We start from the raw sequence: 24222 nt of genomic DNA on the forward strand, positions 1-24222 counted from the left end.
GGTGCTCACCAAGGCCCTCTTTCTTTATTGCCCCTCTTTCTTTATTGATTTACTGTACTTAGTTTTAGGTTTGGCTATGGGGGCTGCTTGTTTGTATAGGGGTGCTTTTTGAATTTTATTTGCTTTGGGGGGGCATATAGCTGTTTTTCTGTTTTTCTGGTGTGGTGGAATAATTCTGAGCATCACTAGTTTTTCTTCAGTAAAATGGACACTTATCGGTGCCCAAAACAGATTTCCAAATGTGTCCCCATAGATTCAAAAAGTTTGAGGATCCCCGGTACATAGTATTGTAGTGGAGACATGTGACATCATATGAATGTTTTTATTTACTTATTAACAATCAATCAATCATATGCATGTCATTAATAAAAGATTGGGCAACAGCTCTTAAAGCATTTATTAGAGAGTTATTTCAAGCCACTACCAGCTTCATCTGAAATATGGAAATTATGAAATACAGTATTGTATATGGCTGTAAGCGCACCAATTTAAAATATTAATAGTGATAAGCATGATGTTGTTGTTGTTGTTTAGTCGTTTAGTCGTGTCCGACTCTTCGTGACCCCATGGACCAGAGAACGCCAGGCACCTCTGTCCTCCCAGGCACCTCTGTCCTCGATAAGCATGATATCATCCTTAAATCTCAGCCCTTCCTGACTGCCTGAAATAGAAAGATTCAGCCTGAGTTTCTCCACCACCTCCTTTTTTAAAAAAGAGGGACAATAGCTGTGAATTACACGGGTGGCGCTGTGGGTTAAACCACAAAGCCTAGGACTTGCTGATCAGAAGGTTGGCAGTTTGAATCCCCGCGACGGGGTGAGCTCCTGTTGCTCGGTCCCTGCTCCTGCCCACCTAGCAGTTCAAAAGCACATCAAAGTGCAAGTAGATAAATACTGGTAGGTACCGCTCCGTGCGCTGCTCTGGTTCGCCAGAAGCGGTTTAGTCATGCTGGCCACATGACCCGGAAGCTGTACGCCAGCTGCCTCGGCCAATAAAGCGAGATGAGCGCTGCAACCCCAGAGTCAGTCACGACTGGACCTAATGGTCAGGGGTCCCTTTACCTATATTTGCATTTTAAAAGTTAACCACCAGAAAACATCCACATTTTCCACACACGCTAATTCTTGAGTTTGAAAGAGAGTGAACCCCCTGCCTTTAATTATTGGTGGAAGTGGAGACATATTGCTGACAAATCATTGCAGTGAAAAAATGACCGGATTTCACAGTTTTCCTATGAACAACCCTACCGTTTTTTACCCTGAAACACGCGCCCCTCCGGCCAAGGAAATACCAGTTGGTATCGTCTTTCTCATGCTACAGTCCTATATTCCAAGGATGAGAAACCTGTGCCCACCCCACACCCCGATCCTGATGGGACTCCATCAGATCCAGCCATATGGCCAATAGTCAGAAGGTTTGTAAGATAGTCTATAATACATGGAAAGTGTGATGCCCTGAGAGCTGTCAGCACCCACAAACTCCAATTCCCAAGATTCTTTGCGGGAACTAAGTATTCCTTTGGATATATGATGGGGGCCTTAGTCAGTCTCCCCGCGCGCCCCTTAGTGGGAGATGGAGGCGCGTCCTTTGACTACATTTCCCAGGGTGCCTTTCAAGCTCTCGTCAGTGGCCCGTGGAGAGGCGGAAGCTGGACGGGTTTCCGGTGCCTCTCCCCCCCCTCCTCCGCCCTGCTCGTTCTCCTCCCGAGTCCGCGGCCGTTGAGGAGAGCGAGAGGTGCCGTCCGCCTCTCCCGTCCTGTCGCCGCCGCCGCTGCCATGGGCTGTACGCTGAGCGCCGAGGACAAGGCGGCGGCCGAGCGGAGCCGCATGATAGACCGCAACCTGCGCGAAGACGGCGAGAAGGCGTCCAAGGAGGTGAAGTTGCTTCTGCTCGGTAAGGAGAAGCGGGCGAGGAGGGTGCGGCCGGGGCCTGCTCCGCCGGCGGCCCCGGGGTGGGGCGAGGGACAGGGACGGGGCAGCCGGGCCCCGTGAGGAGAGGCCGAGGTGGCGATTCTCTCTTAACCGGGCGCTTCCCGTTGGTAGCCCGGGCTGGCCCTCCTGTGGCTCCCGGGCACGTTCCGCAGCTTACTCGCGAGCAAGAGGGAGCGAGGCGGCCCAGCCCAAGAGCTCCTCTTGGTCCAGCTGCCGCTTTCTGACCCAAAGGGCTTTCGTATGTTTTAATTTTTTAAGGCCCTAAGTAGTAAAAGTAAAAGTCCTGCAGGCTTAAGGTCAGAATCCCAGGAAGTCATTCGCGACTAAACTTCGTGGGAGAAGCTCCTAGGCCTTCACCAATTATTTTTTTAAACAGAAACCTTCCGATCAGGTTTAAGGAACTTTGAAGGATGATGGTTTCGAATGGTTGTGCAGTTGCCCCCCACTCACCCACTTGCAGTAGACCTTGAGGAAGGAGAACGGTCTGCCTTTCTCATCACACAAAAAACTCCTTGCTATTTGCTCCGTGTGTTGATAAGAGTTTGTTCTGCATTTGTGTTTTAAAGATCCCTTTTCAAACCCTCCTCCAGGTTTTTACATTTGCAAAAGTACCTCTCTCAAAAAATGAAATGAGAGAGAAACAGATTCCTAGAACTAGTATGTAGGCAGCATCTGATGCCAAGTGCCCGCCTGCTCCTTTTGCTGCTTCTCTAGAAGCTTGGAGGAAGAAGCCCCTGATACCTTGGACAGCTTGCCCCTTTGCCATGAATGTGAGAAAGAGGGTTAGCCTCAAGCTGTTTGTCTTGTATGTACAGTATAGGGGACTGTGGAATGGTTTCTCTCTAGCAAAGAGGATTGCCTGTCTTCTGATAGTGGCATCTGGCAAGTGTACTTGATGTTCCTGGTCTTTTCCTAGACCCCCCCCCCCTCTTTTTCAGCCAGAACTTTTTCTCCTGAACTTCTTTTTCCTGGCAGTGCATCTGAAGACCTATGTTAGATAACAAGTGGCAGAAGTTGAAATTGCATCAACTTTTCTTTTGTCGGTTTTAAGTCACTGAGGCCAGATGTCATTCACTTCAGTTCTTTATTTCATTAAATTAATGAATGTAGCCATTCATTTATTTAATTTCAGGCTTTTAAAATAAAGCAACCAAGAAAAAGTAACAAATGACCCAGTTCTTAAAGTACAAAATCTTAGATTTTCAAAAACCTAAAATAGAAATCACAGCAGGTGTGATAAACAAGAAATTAAAAATAAGCATTTTATAACTACAGGTAGTTTCCAAACAAAGTTTTCAAAAACTTGGTGATGAAGTTCCTTATCAATGTTTTCTAAAGAAACTTAAATGTTCATAGGATCAGATAGGGAATGACTGGAGGACAACAAAGCAGAAAGCGGGGGATAAGTTTTCTTAATTGAGAGAATATAAACCTGTTGGGGGTGTTCACCTAGGAGTAGGTGTTTAGCTTAAAAACAACCATGATGTCCAGGATAAACAGCCATGTTTACAGATAATGGCAGATGGTATGGTATAGTAGAGTACAATCCTAACCAATCCATGAAGAGTTTCTAAAGAGTTTATCCAGATTTGTTGGTTGGACAACTATGCTTTATTTATTGCCACATTTTATTGTGTGTTCTATTGTCTTTGTTCTTAAAAAATGTTATTGTTAAATGCACTTTTATAGTTTTAGGTCCTAGTTGTACTGACAATGTTGTATTAATTTAAAAAAATCATTTATTCGACTCGAAAGTCATGCATGTTGGGGTGGGTCGGTGGGAGAAACCCTTAATTAGACTGAGGTGGAAAGAGGTATTGGCCTCATTTGCACATAACACTAATTTAGCTTAGCACAAACTTAAGGGCTCCTGGAAAGGAGATTGTAGCTGCTTTGCTCCTCCCCTGTCATTTTCCTGCTGTTCTGCAATTGATTACAGCATATAGTTTATGCTTAGATAACTAAACAAGAAGCCTAGGTTCAGATGGCATGCTAAGTAAACCATGGCTTAGCTTAGTGCAGCAGCAAAATGGCAAGGGAGGAGTTTGGCTTAGCATTGCATGTGAATCAGGCCATTGTGATCAAAGCCCACTAGAAGTCAATTGCAGTGGCAATGAAAATGCAAAATTCTGCATTAGGAAAGGTATTTTTAAAAAATCAGCTACAACTACAGTTAATGCTGTGCACTGTTGTAACCAAACCCATTTCAAAAAGGCAGCTTTAGAACTGGCAAAAACTGGAAAAGGACAGTTTAAATTGTCACAGTTATGAAATCATTCCCATGAACACTGGCTTAATGAGAAAGGTGGGGGCACAATAAAATTATTCAAAAACTACTAAAACAGGGATCAGAAATTTGTGGCCTTACAGATGTTGTTGGAGTACAACTCCTTTCAGCCCCAGCTAGCATGGTCAACAGTCCAACATCTTCTGTAGGACCACAGGTTGTTCATGCCTCCATTTAAGTTAGAAGAACTATGTCGCACAGCCATGTCAGCATGTAATGTTAAGCCATTAATTTAATGGTTTAGTAAACTATCCTGTGCCCAGCTGCATGCAGACCAGCCACTCCTGCTTTGCTCTGCCCCTTTTTCTAGTGGAGAAAGAAACCATGAAGCATCCGGTTTAGCATTATGCTGAACCTCTGCTCATGGATTGCTTCACCCCAACCAACTATGATTAGGAAGTCAGCATGATGAACACACACATAACTGAAATACTATGAATATTATGAGGTCTGAACCTGTATTTTCAATTGGGAGAATCATGATTTAAACCCCCATTTTATTACCATTGTGCCTTAGAAGAATTATCGACCTTTTTTTCTGCATTCATTTTTTCTTTCCTTTTTGGCAGCATGCAATTTGGCAGCACACTTTTCCCCAAAGTTTAGTTACACCAATCTTCATCCCAAGTTTTCTTGTTTATGCTTGTTTGTCTGATAGATCAGTGGTATACCATTCTACTCAGACGTGAACTCTTCTGAGTTCAATAGGGCTTATTCACAGGTAGGTTTGTATAGAATTGCAGGCTAAAGAATGTAAGTTCACAAACTGGTTCATAGGAGCCAAAATGCTTTCATGTTTTTATGCTGTACAGAGCTTGCATGTAACTGTGCATGGAAACAGTATTTTTAAAAAATGCTGAAGGGAAAGGTGTGACTGCCTTGCAATGTATTCAGAAGAAAATATAGAATTCCTAGTATCTGTAATAGAGCTTTACACTAAACCACTTTGTTTATGGAGCACTCCTGCATTGATTGGGTTGAATGACTTCATAAATGGTTTTGATTCAATACTATTTTAAAACTAAAATTCCATTTGACAGTATGGCATAGTCTTAATTTGAAGGAGCTAGTCTTGATCAATCTACTTACAAGTTTATTACTGAACTTGGTGGGGTAGGTGTGCATGCAGATGTGTGCAAATTCATTTCCTTGTATTACCAAAACAATACAACCAAAGGTTCATGGGTACATTAATTAGTGTTGGTCCACAGATGGTTTATGATTTGCAGAGTACTCATTTTGTTTAATAAACATGATGGATTTAAAAGGGATATAGACAAATTCATGGCTACTAGCCATGATGGCTATAAGATGCTTCCAGGATCAGAGGCTCCATGTCTCTGAAAACCAGTTGCTAAGAAGAAAGTTCAAGTGTTCTGTATAGATGGTGCTATTGCCATGAAGGATATAGTAAAACCTGCAGTGAAGGAATGATGAGCAAGGTAATTACAGTAGTTCACTTCACTTGACTGTGTGTTTATAACCACTGAAAATTCACATGCAAAAAGGAAATGGTTTTAGTTGCTGTTTTTAAGAAATCAGTGAACATAAAATGACTGGTGTTTACATAATGAAATATTCCTCGGATTCCTCAGTTAGTCATATAGGACTGATACACACATATAATACTAAGCCATTGGCCACTAAACCATGGTTTAACATTGTGTGTGAACCCTGCCCAACAGCTTAACTATGGTATGTTAACTGCCAACAAGTCACACTATGAAGCCATGATTTGTTGACATGTTCTAACTTCAGCTTTGCACTGCATACTAACCAAGCACCCTTCCCTTAGTGTGGTTTGTTTGGCAAGTGTCTGAGGTGGGGTGGTGAAAGGCATGAGACAAGAGCAGCTGGAAAACAAACCAAACTTTGGAGAAACAAGTCGTGGTTTCTTTGTCTGTGGGACAACTTGTGGTTAACCCATGGTTTGTCAAGCCATGACTTTGATGTAGGCCAAGCCTTCATTAATTTCATACATTTCTGGATAATAGTAAAGATTTCTTTTTCTGTATCATTTCAATATCCTAACAGTTTTGCACCCAGTCATGTAGGCTTCTTTGAGAAAGGCCCTCTTGCATCATCTTCATCCCGATTTATTACACTATGCAATACTGTAACATTCACCAGACTCCAGTTCAAAATGATACTATATTCTTTTAGGAAGGTTTTTTTCTTTATGCTGCTGTTCACAATGCCTGATACTTGTTGTACTGTATTTGTGTTTTGGTGGCCTTCATACAGAGCTCCTCAGATGGAGTAGTAAAGTGTTCTGTACGTCCTTGGTGAGATTTACTTTTTTGTGCCGGGGGGGGGGTATTCTGGAAGCAGTTACGTAAACTGTTGAATTGTGTGATCATAATGTCTCTTTCTTTCTCTCTGGTCATACAAAGGTCACTTACTTTTCCACAAACAATACTCTAGTCTGTCTCACAACAAGCACAATTAGGCAAGTACAAAATTCACTTTCAGCCGAAGTGTGAAGAAATTATTTGGTGTTTTACCAACAGTCAGCTACTAATAGATGTCTTTCAAGCTTCTGAAATACATAATACTTAGTTGAGGAGGCAGCATTGTAGACACATTTTCAGTCCTTTGGCATTTGATCCTTAGTAACAGGCCAGTTACTAAGGATAACTGCAAAAGATTTCAAGGATAAAGAGAATCTATACAACTGAGAGAATGCTGCTATTACCCCTCCTTTATCCTCCCCACATCTCTCTGCTCCAAACAACACTTCTATTGTTCCATTATTGTTTTGCCTCTAGGAAAAACACTTTAATTAAGGGCCACTCCATTTAGCTGACGTATAGTTCTTGCATGATTTTCCTATTGCCGCAAATAGCTAAATTTACAGAAGTTGCATTGATCTGTCTACTCAAATAATGTATATTATTTGTCTGGTTCAGTATAACTTGTAGTTCACAAACCAGTTGAACCACAGTACAGTAAATAGGTTCTGTCTCCCTTCACTTCAGTGGGAATAACTGTACATAAATGGAATAATTCTGTGAATTTTCAGGCTGCTTCACATTTTATAAAATTAATGAATATACAGTGTGGAGCCCTGTGACTTGTGAGGAATGGATGGCATTTTTTGACTTCAGGCACACACGATTGAGAGCTAGGGGGCATTTGTACCTCATCTTTTTTTCTGCCATGGCATAATCCCCACAATCTACACAAATGATAAAAAAGCATGCATATTATAGTCATTGTGTGTACAAGTAGTATACTCAAAATGTACCTGTGAATTTTGTGCTATGGCCTTGAGTAGTAATATTATCTTTCACTGCAACTAAGCTTTCTTAAAAGAAGGGGAACCTAGCTAGGTAAAGCCTCTGTCTAATGTAGCAACATGAACCTCATCTAATTACTATTTCTATTAGCTAAAGCTTTTTCCTCTTTAGAACAAGTTGACTGTAATTTTATTTCTTCTGTTTTGAATTGGAACTTAAGGGAAAATGCCAGAACCACTCATGATGAAGCCACCTTGCATAATAAAACCCCAACTGCTGTATCTTCTCTGCAAAGTCACTTCCGAAGGAGTGACTGCAGTGAAGAAGCAGCGGGGGGGGGGGGGGAGCCTTCAACTTTCCACTTTCTGCTAGTTTCTCTTGCAAAGCCCCACTCTCTGTCCTCCCCTGTCTGGGTCCCTGATCCATGTTTGCAAAATGTGAAGCACTGCTTCTATTGCCCGTTCCTTCTTGGCTGCAGTCATCTCCCTCCTGACTTCGTTTTGCAGGAAAGTAATGATAGCTGGGGTCTTTTCCCACACAGGTATAAAAAATATTTCAGGCCTAAGAGAAGTGGTACAGAGCTAAGGAATATTCCAGGTTCCTGGAAATGTAAGAAATCTTACATAGATCTGTACACATAAAAAAAATCTTGAGGCTATTGCCCCATAGTCTGAAATGTATTTGAGCTCTTCTTCGTCAGGTTTTTAAATTGAGGAGCAATCTATACTGAACTTTTTCATAAACAGTGCTGCAAATTCATCTTCCTGTAAAATATCCCATCTGTTTAGTCTTTTAAAATATCTAAACCAGTTTTGGGAAAGCTTTGACTCTCTGTATGTTGCTGAACTATAATCCCATCAGTCCCACCAATCATGGGCAGTGGCCAGGGATGATGGGAGTTGTAGTTCAACAACATCTGGCCAAGGGTCTCACAAACGTAATCTAAACAAAGCACTTTTGTTCAGTTTGGGTGTCAGTGTATCTTTGGGATCCAATGCCATCTTGTTAAGTAGATTATGTTTGCTTGCTTTGACAATAGAAGGCTGTGTTTAAAAAATAAGAAATTAATGTGAAATGCACAACTGAAGCTATTGTAGTTTTTTCTGTATACTTCATGCTACCCAGTTCACCAGTAATTGTGGTCTTAAGACCCGGATCCTGAAAATTTTGACATAATGCTTACAGTATCCTTCCCTACTATTCTGTTCTGACTTCATTTGGCAGCACAACCCCAGTGTAAAGAAAATCCTGTTCTTCTTGTAGCAGAACTTAAAAGCAGCTTGGTATGTGATCTGCCACCTGAAAGGGAGTTAATATTTTAAACAGTATATTATTTCCACATGATTAGGAGTGGCTCAGAGGCATAGCAATTGAGAGTTGGCTCTAAGAAGCAAAAGCAGCTGCTGATGAAATACATGCAAGCTTCTCTTCCCATCCTGAGACTTTTATTTGGTTTGCGCAATACACTTTAGAGACAACCTTCTCGTCTTTGGGGAAAAGTAATTGCTAGGGTTATAGCCAAGGGATTTTGAAGTATGTAAACAAGTAGCAACATTCAATTTATAAACACATAAGAAGCTGCCTTATACTAAGCCAGACTATTGAGCTATCCTACTCAGTATTATCCACCGTGTATGGAAGCAGTTCTCTAGGATTTCTGATAAGGGTCTCTCCCCCAGTCCTACCTGGAGATGCATAATTGAATTTAGCACCTTCTGCATGTGAAGCAGTTGCTCTGCCAATGATTTATGACCCTTCTTTGAAATCTTGGGGAATTCGTGTTTCATAGTTCAGTACTAACCATGCAAAAATTAGGTAATTAATTTAGAAACTCAAAACTTCAGTATATGCTGCTGCGGGCTTTGGGCATACATCTGTGTTGTCACATGTACACACAAAAGGAAGTGTGTGCTTAAGTGTTTTATACACATAATTATTAGAACTTTATGTTTCTGACAGTCTTTAAGAGATCAGTAGTGTTTTGCTGCAGAAAGTATGAGAAACATTTATAAGTAGGTGATGGGTAATCCTGTATACATATGTAGGTATCCCAGTTATTTGTATAAAGAATGCAGATGTTCATTTTGTAAATCCTGACTTCCAATGAGGCTTAAACTGCCAAAGATTACTTGCAGCTGTTGCTAAGAGGCATGGGAATTAAATTATATGTAGTGTACTGGTGCATGGATGCTTCTGGAACAGACGGTAGTTGATGTAGAAAAATAGTTAAATTTTGAACTCACTCACCAAGATTCTGCTTTCTCAATTTCCACATCAAATTAAAACAGGTTTGCTTATTTTTGTTTTATAGGTGCTGGAGAATCTGGTAAAAGCACCATTGTGAAACAGATGAAGTAAGTAAAGCGGCGTATCTTTTAGACCGGTACCTAATCCAGTTATACTGCAGACATTGCCTGCACGTGGAGGATCTTCGCAGGGTTTGAAAGAGCTCTGCCATGAAGGCAGTGTGAGGGGACATCTGGGGACTTGAAAGTTTGTACGCTGCTCCTTTTCTTGTCACATTGTGCTGTTTGTGCAGATGTCTTATTGGGCGGGGGGGTTGTGAGATTACGAAGCTATTGAGTCCTGCCATGATCCTCTCTTGGTGCTTTGCCCATGGTGCTAGTGAAGTATGCTAATGTGCTATTGCACAAGTAGATCGTACTTCTGCTTGTGCAAGGGAGTGGGGTTCCCCGAACTTTTTGCTGGTTCATCCTTCCTGCTGCAGGCCCTGCTCCACATCCCACCTCATTCCAGAGGATTTCCCAATCCCAGGGAACAGTTTTTAAGAGGACAAAGGGGCTGCAGGGGAAACAAGAGGCAAGAAAGCCCCATTATCTTGGCAGTAGTTAAATTACAACCCAATATGTTTAGGTGGATGTAAGGAATAAAATTTTATTTGTTACTGTTTTGTCCTGCCTTTTCTCAATGAGGGGTTGTATGGTTCTCTTCCCCCTTTCTCATCACTATAACAACTCTGTAAGGTACCGTAGGTTAGTCTGACTGACAGTGACTGACCGGCTCAGTACTTACTTAGCCTAATGGCTGAATGGGGATTTCCTCACTCTGGGCAAAGCACCAACTGGTTAGTATTTCTTTCTTTTTCAGAATCATTCATGAGGATGGCTATTCAGAGGAAGAATGCAGACAGTATAAAGTGGTTGTCTACAGCAATACTATCCAATCCATCATTGCAATAATAAGAGCAATGGGAAGACTAAAGATAGACTTTGGTGAAGTTGCCAGAGCTGTAAGTGTATTGTATTGATTTAAAATTACTACTGATTTAGTAGTAGTAATGATAATAAAGTGCTTCTCTATTAAACTGGTGGTGGAAATACCACTACAATCTTGTGTTTATGTGTATACATTTGATCCCAAAATGTGAGGAGTTGGTAAACTGTGTTCTTGTTGTTTTGATGTTATTGTAATGTTGCCAGTAGATGTGAAGGACTACCTTTTCCCATGTGAACCTGCTGGTGCATTAAGATCTTTGAGGGCTTTCTCTGGACTCCTCTGCTTTCAGATGATTGGGTGGTGGGTGGTAACTGGGAAGCAGGTCTTTTTATGTTTAGGAGTGCTGTTGTGTATTTTGTCTTTTCAGCTCCAAACATTGACTCCGCCCCCCTGCAAGCTCTTAATTAACTTTTAGATGCATTCTGTTCTAGTTCAAAATCTCTGTTAAAATGTGGATTTGTTTGCTTTCTGCTGTTTTATAGCTATTACTGTTTTTAATGGTTTTTATGTTACTAGTTGTCTTATGTAAGCTTCCCTGGACATGTAAACATTGAAGGGTGGGGTACAAATCCCTTAAATAAATAAGTGCTGTCAACCTCTGAGAATGTTCTTTTGTGATCTCTTAAACAGCTCAAGACATGTTAGACAAATTTGTAGCTTCTGCCACTGTGCTTCTTTAATTAATCTATCAGTACTGTTTTGTATAATTAAGTAGGAGAACACCTTGCTGAAACTGTCCATCTTCCTGTATATCAGTCATTTTTCCCATTTAAATTCAAGCTGGTGATTTATTATTATTATTATTAATTTCATTTTTTTAGTTGCTTTACCCAAGGCAACCCAAAGCAGCTTACAACCAACCACAAGTAGTGTGTGCTCCTAATTACTCATTTTAGTCATGGCTTGAAGTTTCTTGCACCTAACGCCATAGATGACATAAGACTTGGGAAAGGTGAACATGATTTGATTGGACTATTTAGTCCTAGGAACTGGAGCTCTCCCATACTTGCTTTAAAACTTTAATTATCCATGATTTTAAAAACTAGTTTGGTATGCAGTGTTGATGAGCATCTATTTCAAAAATGTCAACTTCTTTCCCCTAATTTGAAGCTATATGTCTTGTATTTGCAGATATTTGTTTTGCTTAAATTGTTCTTTTTCCAGCTTAAGACAGTGCTCAGCTACTAGTTTTGCAGCTTTAAAACTTTTTAATTCATAAGCATAAGCTTTTATTATTTCTTTGGCTCTTGCCATTTTTATCACAATGTGTTTCATAGCTGAGTAGTACTATTTAAAGTAGTCCACAGAAGCCTTTGCCATAGGGCAACTTCCAGTTGTGTCTGTAGAACAGACTTCCACTCATGCAATGGTGCTTCTTCTTCTCCCTCTTGTAGTCTCCCATTGCAGATCTGCTCTGGAGGGTTGTGGGGCACAGAGGGCTCCAGAGAGGAGGAAAAGGAGAGGAAGTCCAATTGTATGAGCAGGTCTGCTTGTGCAACAGTGGATATCTCCAGTAATAAATAAATCTTTAAGGTGTCCCAAACCTCTTTATTGGATGAGCTTGTTCCCCAACTGTCATATCAGACTGCAGTATACCTTCATTTTTGGTAGTTCTGATCAGCATAGCTGATTCTTTGAATTCTGGTTGTGATGCACATCAAATAATGGTTTGTGCAGTTAGCAATTGGTCGTTTAGAAGTCACATTTCAGAGAAGGAAACAGTCTGCTGCTGGTGGGTAGTAGGTAATCAACCATACCATTGTAAACTCGCATTGAAACACTTCCCCTAATGTTGGTTGTTAAGCATATGTTATTATACTGCACATGATAACAGCAGTGTTTAATTTGCCACCTTCTGCAGGATGATGCCCGTCAGTTGTTTGTACTAGCTGGAAGTGCAGAGGAGGGAGTCATGACTCCTGAACTGGCAGGCGTGATTAAGCGGTTATGGAGAGATCCTGGGGTCCAAGCATGCTTCAGCAGATCAAGGGAATATCAGCTTAATGATTCTGCATCCTAGTAAGAAGCTTTTTATAGATTTTAAGCACTTTCACAGATAAACTCATGCTCTTTTAACCAGCCACATAGGTGTTATACATGTTTTGTCAGAACTGTTGTTTATTTTGCAGAGTTATTATGGCAAAAGCGATGAATACTCCCAGATAATTTCTGTGGTATTTCTCAAAAGACTATGGGGAAACTTGATGTGAGGATACTAAAATGCATTTCAGGAAAATTCCTTAAGCCTGACAAACTGGACAGTGAACAGTTAATGAAGGCTTGGCTTTGAAGATTCCATCGATTATGCTTAATTGATCAAAGCGAGTTCTGTGGGTCAAAGGAAAGGGCGGAGCCATCAGTCCCAACACCACTCACTTTTCTTGTCTATGGTATACTGGACGCTTGGCAACCTGCCTTTAATGGTATTCTTGAGATCTCCTTCTCAAAAACAGTGGTACTAATCTTTTTCATTTTGACAAAAATATCATCTCCCCGATTCTCCGTGTTTATTTTGTCTTGTTTGAACTTGGGGAAGGACTGTAGCTTGGTGGTAGAGCATCTACTTCGTATGCGGGAAGTCCCAGGTTCGGTCCTGGGCATCTTCAAGTAGGACTTAGAAAGACTGTGGCCTGTTATTTGTTTAAACTTAGTCATTGAGCACAATTGAGGAGTGGCAACAGTCCTTTGGACACTGCATGAACATATTATTTCTTTCCAAAACTGCATGAACCTATTATTTCTTTCCAGAACTACATGAACCTGTTATTTCATTCCAGAACAGTTCTTAATATTCTCAGGGTATAGGTGTTTGCAACACTTCCTGGAGACTTTTTTTGCCTTTAAAGTGGACCCTGGGGATCCGTTCACATCCTGAAAATAACGTAAATAGAGGTGCGCTTCTGCGCATGCACAAGGCATGCAGAACGCTTCTGCGCATGTGGCGAAACCTGGAAGTATACACTTCCGGGATTGCTGTGGCTATAACCCAAAGATTCTGTATCCAGAGGGATATGTAAGTAGAGGTACTACTATTTAGCTTGAAGTCACAATAAAAGAAGCCATTTATACCCATAACAGCAGTATGAAGCTGGCTATGATTATAAGGAACAAGTATCATTCTTGAATGGATTTTATTGGCATTGCTGTGCCCCCTTTTTTTGTAGAACAATAGTTTTATTTGCATTTTCCAGTAATTTAAACCAAGATATTCTTAAGAACCTGTGGATTATCTATTTTGAGATAGATATATATTTTTTTGCACCAATGTATGCAGCATATCATAGGACGAGGGCAATAAAACCACTAATTCCTTGCTGGTTGATAACTTGCTGTACCAAGTCTTTGTACTACCAGATAAGGTAGATCTAAACCAGCTTTACTTCTTCAGAGCTTGCTGCTGAAACGTGACTATACTGTATACAGGTGACTAACCTGCATGGAAAGAGAGAATATCATCTGTTTAAATAATTCACTGCTTCTTGTTTTCAAAAGAAGCTCTTAACTGTTTTCAGGACTTGAAGTAGCTCTTGTATTCTTTTGGCAGCATTTTACATTACAGCCAGTTGCTTGGAGTTTTCATTTAATCCACTCACATTTTGGTTTTAGTTTCAGGTTGCTTTTCCATTGCCTAATCTAAAAGCAGGACAACACGCTCTTCCTTCTAGTGTGGGCAGAAAAGTGAGGTATAAATGAATGAAATAATAAATAAAGTTATAGTACTGTTTCACATAGTTGTAGTTTAAGTATAGCATAGAAGGTCGCAAGATCTTTGTTTCCCAGCAGAAGTATTTTTATTTCAAGAAGCTGAGATCATAAACTTTGCCCTCCCTAGATAATTTGTTAACATCAAGCCCTAATCAGGAATCTGCTTCAGCAAAGGAATAGCATCTCAAGACAGTAATTATATTCTTTGAGTTACTTTTAAGTCATCTTACTGCTTTGTGAGACTTTATAGAACCAAATGAGACTGGGCTCTCCGTTAAAAGGTTCAGCTGTAAAATACGGTTAAGTGGCAGTGCAGAATAAGGCTGCCCTCCCTTCTGCTGCAGGAGAAAACTAAGCTGGAGCCAGAGTACTATATAGTAACTAATGTGTTGGATATGGATGTGGATAACCCAGATTCAAACCTTGTTTAACTGATAAAGCTCATGGTACCCTTAGGGCAAGCTACTGTATTTCATCCTTGGTTCCAGCACATTGTGTTTTTCAAGACAGTGTCTGTTGGTTCTTTACGCATATTTAGAAGTAAGTAAAGTCATAGATACTTGTAAAAAGAAACCATGCGGAATAGGAGCATTACCTAATAATACCTAATAATATAGTGCAAGCTTCCCTAACCTGCTGCCCTCCATACCTTTTGTACTACACCACTCATCTGAGCCTGCACACTTTTTAGTGCAAAATATCTGTAGGGCACCATGTTGGGGAAGACTGACAGGAAATCTCCTAAGATTTCAAGTACTGTATATAGTCGTCACTCCTTGCAACAGCCCTTTTAATGTAGACCTGTTACTGAGTGGGGATCTCTGAGGTTGGGGGATAGTGACTTGCCTGAAGTTAACCAGCAAGTTAGTGCCTCAGCTAAGATTTTAATTGGCGACATAGTCTCGTCACTCAGTTTTCTTAACTGCTGCATTACACACAACTCCTTCCTACTGATCTCCATGAAGTTTCTCTCATCACAGCAACTCAGGCAATGATACATACCTCAAGCTTGCAATCCTACCAATCTATAGTGCATACTCTTCAATTTGTGTCTTGTATTTCTCCGCTTTGCCTGCCAGTATAGAGGTAACTATCAATTCTTTCTACATTGCATTTCCTACATGTAAAATAACTCTTTTTTAATGTTTCAAATAAGCACCATTTATATAAATGTTCTTTATTGAATAACTTAAGCAAAAAAGACAGGACCTTGCCTTAAGGAGTTTACATTATCATCATCATATTAGGGACTGCTTTGGCTCAAGCTATTATATTTACTGATTGTTGTAAAACTCTAGAATTTATATTGTAATGATGTTTTGGAAAGCATTAAGCCTGTCTTAAAACTACATTTTAAGGCAGCTCTTAATGTAGCTCTCTCATAAAGAACCCAAAATATATCCATTGGCTCCAGTTTCAACTGAGGTTGCAAACTTAAGTAACTTTGTTAACATGGAATAAATTTCAACAGTTACATCCAGTAAAGTCAGTGCTTAACTAGCTTCAGGTAATCTACAGTCATGACAGTCATAACACCCTGGAAGAAGAAGAAGAAGAAAACATTGCAGAAGAATTTTTGATTTTTCTCTAGATGAGAATAAGGCATAGAAGAAGAATATAGGAGTCGCTCACAAAAATTGTGTCTTAGTCCAAGAGAGTGGATAAAAACGTATTTATCTCCTTTCTCCATCTCTCTTTCCCCTTTAGCTACCTTAATGACTTGGACAGAATATCCCAGCAAAGTTACATTCCAACTCAGCAAGATGTTCTACGGACCAGAGTGAAAACGACAGGCATTGTAGAAACACACTTCACTTTCAAGGACTTGTACTTCAAGTGAGTTACATTGTGGGTTGTAGCGTCTCACTTACATATTACTATCACTCCACTTTCTTTGGGTTGTGGTGTAAAAGTTACGACTTTTACATATGCTCATGTTGTGCAGGCTTAATTTGGCTCCGGCTTCGCACAGTGTAAAGTATCTCTGTCCTTCAATTCTATTCTTGCTAGAGATTTTTGGTATCAGTTCACTTTTTTATTTTCATTGTTTTGTTCTTTTCAGCTGCTTTTATGTTGGGATCACAGACACAGGTACTGAACCCTTCCTTTACAGGAGCATATATACTAAAAGGATACTGACTACTGTTTTACATTATTTGTTGAAAGCCCCACCATACCAACGTTCCAATTTGCCACATGTTTATTTTCCCGTGTTGCAGTTGGAGCTGAAATTAACACGGCTTTGTGAAATGTGCATGGCTTTTTCAGCAAAACTGTGTAGAGAGAGTACTAACCAGTCAGTTGAACAGAACATTGGCCGGAAGCATGCACAGGTGTTTAAATGCTTGCCATTTATAAAGCTTGTTGTAGGACAGGGGATGTGTATTTCCCCCTGGAATACATATGTAGTGATTTGAGACTTGCAACCCATGTACTTCAATGTAGCTTGCCACCATCTTTATTGATCACCTCTACAGGGATTGCCATATGCTCTTTAAATGCAGCCTTTAAAGTCCCTTGGCTCTGTTTTGACTATAACTTCCATCAAGTCCCATGTCTCTTTAAAATATAGTGCCATGCAGAATAAGTGGGACTAGTAAGAGCTCGCATCCCTAATGTGGGGGCCTTGCTACAGAGGTCATGGAACTCAGAGAAATGTTAGACACTCTGTCTGAGCTTTAAAGGAGGAAAGTGTAAGGAGCCCTGCTCAATGAACACGTATCCACCTTAACAGAATGGGCCTGACCTAGACAGTATCCCTTTAAGTATGAATTCTTCCCCTTTGCCTCCTATCCTTCATGCTAGCCATAAGGATGCGTTGAAACCCAATATTCCTCTCCCTGCCACCGTGCTATTAGAGAAATGCTCATTTCTGATCATATGCTCCACCATAGCCTAGTTACAGTGCTTTATCTTGATAGACGGTAATAATAATAATAATATTAATAATGTTTAAATAAAGAATTTTATATATGGCAAAATGAGTTACTACCTTTGCTTGGATTTCTGCTGACAAGGCTCACTTGCACATGTCTTTTAATTGCACTCCAGTTGGTTGGGATAATGTTTAAGAATATTTTTGTGTTTATTTTATAAATGCACAGCAAAAACAAACCCAAGGAAGTTAGGATTGGGTGAATGTCATGTTAAGTTTGGTTCTGGACATCAAATCACAGAATGGCCTTTGGAAAATTATCGTTGATGAGCTTGTGTTCTGTATATGTAAAGTGGGAATAATGAACCCCCTATATAGAGAGGATGAATGAGAAAAACTCCATAATATATATATGCTGTATTAGATGAGTGTGACATAACTAGTGGATCAAATCTGCTTCTCTGCACTCTGGTTCAGTAAATTGAGCCTTGAACTTGGGCAGTTCAACACCTCCCTTCCCTTCTCTTAACGTTATCTCAAGTCTTTCCTCATATGTAGAACTGGACTATACCAGCAGTTGTTACTGCAGTTTTTAAGTTTGTTTAAATTGTTAACTTAAATAAATCATTTTTGGAGCTTCTTGGCTTCTCATCTTTCCAGTATATGAATTAGTTGCCCAAAATTGCTTTGGTATGTAGTATCCAAGATCAGATGTAATGATAATTAACAAAATGCTGTAAATTGTGGCACAGTTTGATAGCACGTTCTGGCTATTAAACTACCAGTTAAAGAAGGGTGTGAGTATTTTAAGACTTTTTCTAAAGCAGCATATCATTTTCTGTCTTGCCCTATTTACACCTTTGCCAGAGGGTCTAACCAAGTTAGGAGGCAGCCTTGTTGGCCGTATGAATGTAGGTCAGGGTAGCCAACATAGTGCCCTCCAGCTGTTGGACTATAATCCTTGACCATTGTCCATACTGTTGGGCTGGTGAAAATTGGAGTCCCAACAACATCTGGAGGCTGGCCACCTCAATGTAGGTGAGGCAGTAAAAGCTGTCAAGAGCACAGCCGTAAGAACAAAGAGGACTCAGTAGGACTCCTGTATCCATTCCTGCAGTGGGCTTTTTGTCTACTAAATAATCTCATGCACAAGCTGATAGGATGGGTGGAAGGCAGATTCTCTCTCTCTTTTTCTTGCTCTTTCTCTGTGTGTGTATCTAATTCTATCCTGCTAGATGGCAGAACTTCAGTCACAGAAAGGGAGAGTTTAACCTATTCTTAAAGAATTCCTGATGCACTATGTGGACACAGCAGCGTGTATGTTGTTTAAGTAGGTTCCTCATTTAAGCTAGCCAGTCTTAATGTTATGGAGTGTTTGTTTGGTTTGTTGTGCCATTCAGTTAAACATAAAATAAGACCATATTACCCTTTAGGGGAAATTTAACTAGAAACTAGCAACACCTTGCACTATGGTGTTATGGCTTGTAAATGTTTGCTGCTGGTTAGCTTTCCCACAGGAAACCACTTTGTAAGTGCATTGGCCATTCTGCAACAGGAGGTTGCGTAATCAGCCGTTGTTGTTCAGCAGCCACCAAACAAAATGCTGTTCCCAAGCAGCAGAAGATGATTAACATTGTATGCTAGCATAACATTCAGGTTCTGTGTTGTGCAAGCTTACCCACCTGTGTGATATGTCAAGAGAGATATCCTTATGTTTTTCTGTGGCATTTCCTCCTTTCCACGCCACCTTTCACTCCAAAAGGAAATCATTGTGCTGAATATGGGGTAAATTGTTATAGTCTACTGTTGGAGACTATGAATTCACATTGCAAAAGTGAGATTTTGCTATTTTTTATTTATTTATTTTTGGTTCTTTCTCCAGCTGTTAGAGGCAGAATAGTTTTATACTTCAAGGTAAATATTGCCTTCCCCTTACAGAAGTAGACAGGTCCCTCTTCCCAGTCCACTTACCTTGAATATTTGATAAAATGCACATTGCTGCTATTATGATCCTGTTATTTCATGTGACTCTTAGATTTCCTGGATCTAATGCCCATTCAGACTCTACCAAGAGATGCTAATCATGTTCTTATAGCAGTTCAATGAAGTACTATGCTCAATAGACTTCACTGGAAATTGTCTGGAGTTACGCATATTGTTCAAACTGTATAAACAAATAATGTTTTCCCTGGACTGTTCACTTCTTAAATATTTCTTAAGATTAATAAATTATACCATATGTTAGCAGTTTATCAGCCTCTGCAATAACATGTTTCTGCTAAAGCAGATTGATAACACTGCTGAATCCTACCCCATGTCAAAATCATTCTCTCTTATTTCCCAACTTGACTCCCACTCATTAACCTGAAGTGGTAAGGAAACCTTGATATGTGGTGACTACTGCTGAAAATTTCACATGATCAAATTATTAGGAGATCCATAATTATCATAACTGAACATACTCTTATCTTCTTGGGCTTTGACTTTGAGAGCATGAGTTTGCCAGTAGAGGTAATACTAAGCGGAGGAGGAAGATAGTGTATTGTGGGAGCACTGCATTCATGCAAGCTAGCAGGCTAGTTGTAGAGGTACTTGGCCTAGTAGTCTCAGTGACTCATCTGGCTTTTAGTGATTATTAGAAACCCTCTAATAATTTCTCAATTTCTCTTTCTGCCAGGATGTTTGACGTTGGCGGCCAGCGTTCAGAACGTAAGAAATGGATCCACTGCTTTGAAGGCGTAACAGCAATTATATTCTGCGTAGCTCTCAGTGATTATGACCTTGTTCTTGCTGAGGACGAAGAAATGGTAGGTTGCCATAGAGTTAAATGTTAGTTACATGCTGCATTACGTAAACTGTGGTGGAAATTGACTTTAAGCTTTATGTAGTTTGTTTAGGACAACTTAATTTAAATGACTTGTGTTTTGAAAATTACTAAGGCATAGAAGCAAACATTTCTTGTATGTCTCCTCAAATTTCCTGCAGTGAGCGCTGGCAGCAGCACTAATTGGCAGGCTGTGTTCAATAAAATCTTCCTTCCTCCCCCCCCCCCCAACCATTGAATTTGAAAACTACAGTAGTTCTTAGGAAATAAAGCATCTGGATGAATTTTTGTGAAACATTATGTAATTGTGATAACTGAAAAGCCTTTTTGTGACCCATTATTTGCCAAAGTTTAGGAATTCTGATACTTGCCCAAATGATTACTAGTACAGTGGTACCTCGCAAGACGAAATTAATTCGTTCTGCGAGTTTTTTCGTCTTCCGAATTTTTCGTCTTGCAAAGCACGGATTCCCATAGGAATGCATTGAACGTTTTCGTCTTGCAAAGCAAGCCCATAGGGAAATTCGTCTTGCGAAGCAACTCAAAAAACGAAAAACTCTTTTGTCTTGCGAGTTTTTCGTCTTACGAGGCATTCGTCTTGCGAGGTACCACTGTACTTTCTTATCCGAGCATCAGCTTTGACTATATCACATTATTTGCACTAGTAGCTTTGTTTTCATTAGTGATTATGCAAAGTTGCCGGGGTATTGACTTTTCAATGAGATGTTTTCCTCCTCCCAGAATCGTATGCATGAGAGTATGAAACTCTTTGACAGCATTTGTAACAACAAGTGGTTCACAGACACATCAATCATTCTTTTCCTAAACAAGAAAGATCTGTTTGAGGAAAAGATAAGGAGGAGTCCACTAACAATTTGCTACCCGGAATACCCAGGTAAGGTAAAAAAAATAATGGGGAAAATAGGATGAAAACAGCTTGTTGCTTTTGGTTTAATGTGTATTTGTGACCTCAGTATATGTACATAATATTTTTCTTTGTCCCATCATCTATCAACCTTTTTAAAAATATAGATCCCTGTCTGATAATGTTCCTGCTAGATGAAAACAGATATGTTAGCATTAGCTTGGCTCTGTTTACTTATTGTCATGCTGGCTTGAATACTTCATGTTCTCTCTTAAAGCCCAAGGTTGAATTTTCTGATGGAAGGAGACACCTAGACATTTTCCCCCAAACTGAGTCGTTTCACTATGTGTGATATGAAAGTGGTAGTTTCTCTCATTATTAAAATTATATTTTTATAATCCTAGTTCTGAAACTGATGCCCTATCACCAGCAATTTCTTATGGCCTTCATTGTGAGTTCTGTTGCCCAAACTTTCAAAATTTGTAGCGCAGTGTAGTCTTCCCTCACTGCTTTGTTGTGTCCTATTTCCGCAGAATTTCTTCCTATGAATAAGCAAGTCATGATAGTCCCAACAGCTGCAAATTACTGCTTCATGACTGTTTGCTATTTTCCTCATAGAGGGGTCCTAAAATTGTATCTTGGCTTTGTAGCCAACTATTATGCTTCTGTTACCACATGGATCTGCCTCCAGCTGTAATGATGAAAACCAATCAGAAATGATCAGACTGTGTGAGATATATGGATAGGCCTTTTAGTCAAACACTCTTAAAAGATGAATCATGCTTCTTACAGGGAATAAATAAGCAGTCAAAACCCAAGCCACAGCTTTAGGTGCAAAGTACTGTCATTCATGACACCTGTTTATGTTCGCTTGCAATTGAAACTGGTAGTTCTTAAGCCTCTTGGGTTTTATAAAGTATTAGAGCTTTTTAATTTAAAAAATTGATTGCTTTAAAAACAAAAAGAGGGGGGAGCTAATAGCTAGTTTAAAAACGAGTGTAAAATAATTTATTACAAAAGCCAAGAAAGAAATAGGTTTTCAAAGAACAATGAGAGTTCTGTGGCACCCAAGTACCACTTTTTTTTTGAAGCATTTTCATAAACACAGTTTTAAAACATGGATAGAAGGGGCTCATACCTCAGTTGCAGAGTGTATATTTTGCATGCATGAGGTCTGAGGATCAGTTCCTGGCATTTGTAGCTAAAGAGATACCTGATAGCCAAACTGAGCTGAAGGAAAGCGGTTACCAGACAAAGGAAATGGTATTGGATTAGATAAATTAGATAGTTTGCTCACTATAAGCAGCTTCATATATTCATACATTGGAGGCCGCAATCTTTTACTCAATCTGATTCAATTTAGTACTTTGCTAATGGCACCCAGTGACTGCAGCACTATTTGCACTAAAGAAGCAAAGAAGTAAATGGTAAAGATTTCTGATCACAAAGATTTGCATATGCCCTGTTTGGGGAAATGGAACTGTGATTGTGTTTCTTTAAAATGAACTACTTTTTTGTGATTGCTTCATCTAAGAGGTGTAGACACAGTTTCCTAGGTCTAGATGCATTTCTTTAGCCTAAAATGATGGCAAAGTGTGATGACTGGAAATAGTTACTTTTCTTTTCAGAGACTTGTAAAGTCAATTGCAAGTCCTTAAAATGGTGTTAGTAGAAGTTGTCATTTCCCCCCTCCAGGTTCTAATACATATGAAGAGGCAGCTGCATACATTCAGTGCCAGTTTGAAGACCTGAACCGAAGAAAAGACACCAAGGAAATTTACACCCATTTCACCTGTGCCACTGACACAAAGAATGTGCAATTTGTTTTTGATGCTGTTACAGATGTTATAATTAAAAACAACCTGAAAGAATGTGGACTCTACTAAAAAGAGAGCGTAACAGTGAAATGTAAGTTTATGAACTTTGTAGTCTCTTCTGAGCTTTAGCATTGCATAAACAGTTGCCTGGCTATAACATGAACTTCACCTAATGAAATAAAATTATTTCCATTTCAGGATGTTGCGTTTTAAGAACTGGACTGTTTATTTGCTGCCTTGTGGGACAGCTGCAAGCATGAACAGGACCGGGGAATGAAAACAGCATGCAAAAATCCTTGCATTCTTTAGCACAATCTTCTGTACTAGGGACCTTTTTATTGATATGGGATGCGGAAGTTAAAATTCCAAAAATGGAACTACTGTTAAGTGTGATTTTTTTTAAAATCATCCAGGCATCATATGGATTGCATAGTCTCAAATGTGTACAGCTGTTACGAAGTTGAGATCCCAGACCTTCAAATATGTAGCTTTCTTTCTTTAATAAGCCACTGCTGCTCTGTTTTTAAGGTTTTTCCATCAAAACTATATATTTACTAAATTTTATTTCCTTATTTGCAAACAGACTTGTTTTAAAAACAAACAAAAAACACTTAACTATGCACATTATTGTGACCAGATCACGCAGAAAGTATTCCTCTTAGCAGGAACCTTTTGTTTTTAAAACTTGGTATGGTCAGAACTTGATATACAGTAACTGCAACTACTTAAAAGGGCCTTAGGATTCTTATGGCTAAAGCAATGGCTTCTTCTAATGTATAATGTTATAAGTCTGCTACAAACACTGTAAGGTGCTCCCACCCCTGAAAGAGAGATTTCCTATAGCAGGGTAACAAGTCTTGTCAGACTTAATAGCTGGGGGAGGGGGTTAGCCTGGTTTATGCTGATTACCAAATCACTGAGTGTGCTACTAATGTAGCAGATGGAAATCTTCTTACATGAAATGCCTGAATTGGCTTCTAGGTAGAGTTGTAAAATTACAAACTGCAGGGGGTGGGGAGAGAGTGCTGCTACAAAGCTACTTAATCAACCACTTAATTGTTTGTGTGTGTGTTTGGTCTTAAACCAGTGGGGAGTTTTGTAGACAGTGCAATTTGTTCTGCATTTACCAGGGCCTTTTTTCATAGGAGATTTCAAAAATGTATCAACTGCATGCTTTTACTTTGTAAATGTGGTGCCAAGTTCCTGTTTGCCATTGTTTTTACTGTAGTGATGTTATTAACCCGAGTCAGTACATTTATTTGCTGAAACCATTACATTGAGACTCTTTTCCAATTTGTCATGTACAGTTTCAACCTGATGTAGTTAATGGCAATATTAAAATGGTGAGTTAAAAATCTTAATGTTCCTCACTTTATTGGAGCCATTTCTAGAAATGATCTAGGGATCTTTGTCAGTCTCTCTTAATAGCATTTCCAGGTTCT

The 24222-nt window shown here is 39.7% G+C and overlaps 1 protein-coding gene across 1 annotated transcript; it reads left to right on the forward strand.

Moving 5' to 3' along the window:
- Positions 1-1630: 1630 nt before the first annotated feature.
- Positions 1631-24141, forward strand: GNAI3 (G protein subunit alpha i3). Its single transcript, XM_083745233.1, has 9 exons — positions 1631-1893; positions 9769-9811; positions 10566-10707; positions 12556-12713; positions 16107-16235; positions 19952-20081; positions 20840-20993; positions 22659-22871; positions 22979-24141. The coding sequence occupies exons 1-8, from the start codon at positions 1776-1778 to the stop codon at positions 22847-22849; spliced, it is 1065 nt and encodes a 354-aa protein (XP_083601359.1). The 5' UTR covers positions 1631-1775; the 3' UTR covers positions 22850-22871; positions 22979-24141.
- Positions 24142-24222: the final 81 nt, after the last annotated feature.

This window comes from Podarcis gaigeae (assembly GCF_964106915.1).
Source record: "Podarcis gaigeae genome assembly, chromosome: 6".
NCBI classification, from domain to species: domain Eukaryota; kingdom Metazoa; phylum Chordata; class Lepidosauria; order Squamata; family Lacertidae; genus Podarcis; species Podarcis gaigeae.

Excerpts from the sequence above, each read along its gene's own strand:
- GNAI3 (XM_083745233.1), top strand. The coding sequence starts at position 1,776 with ATGGGCTGTACGCTGAGCGCCGAGGACAAGGCGGCGGCCGAGCGGAGC. Across the intron at positions 1,894-9,768 it reads GGTGAAGTTGCTTCTGCTCG|GTGCTGGAGAATCTGGTAAA; the intron begins GTAAGGAGAAGC and ends TTTGTTTTATAG. Across the intron at positions 20,994-22,658 it reads TTGCTACCCGGAATACCCAG|GTTCTAATACATATGAAGAG; the intron begins GTAAGGTAAAAA and ends TCCCCCCTCCAG.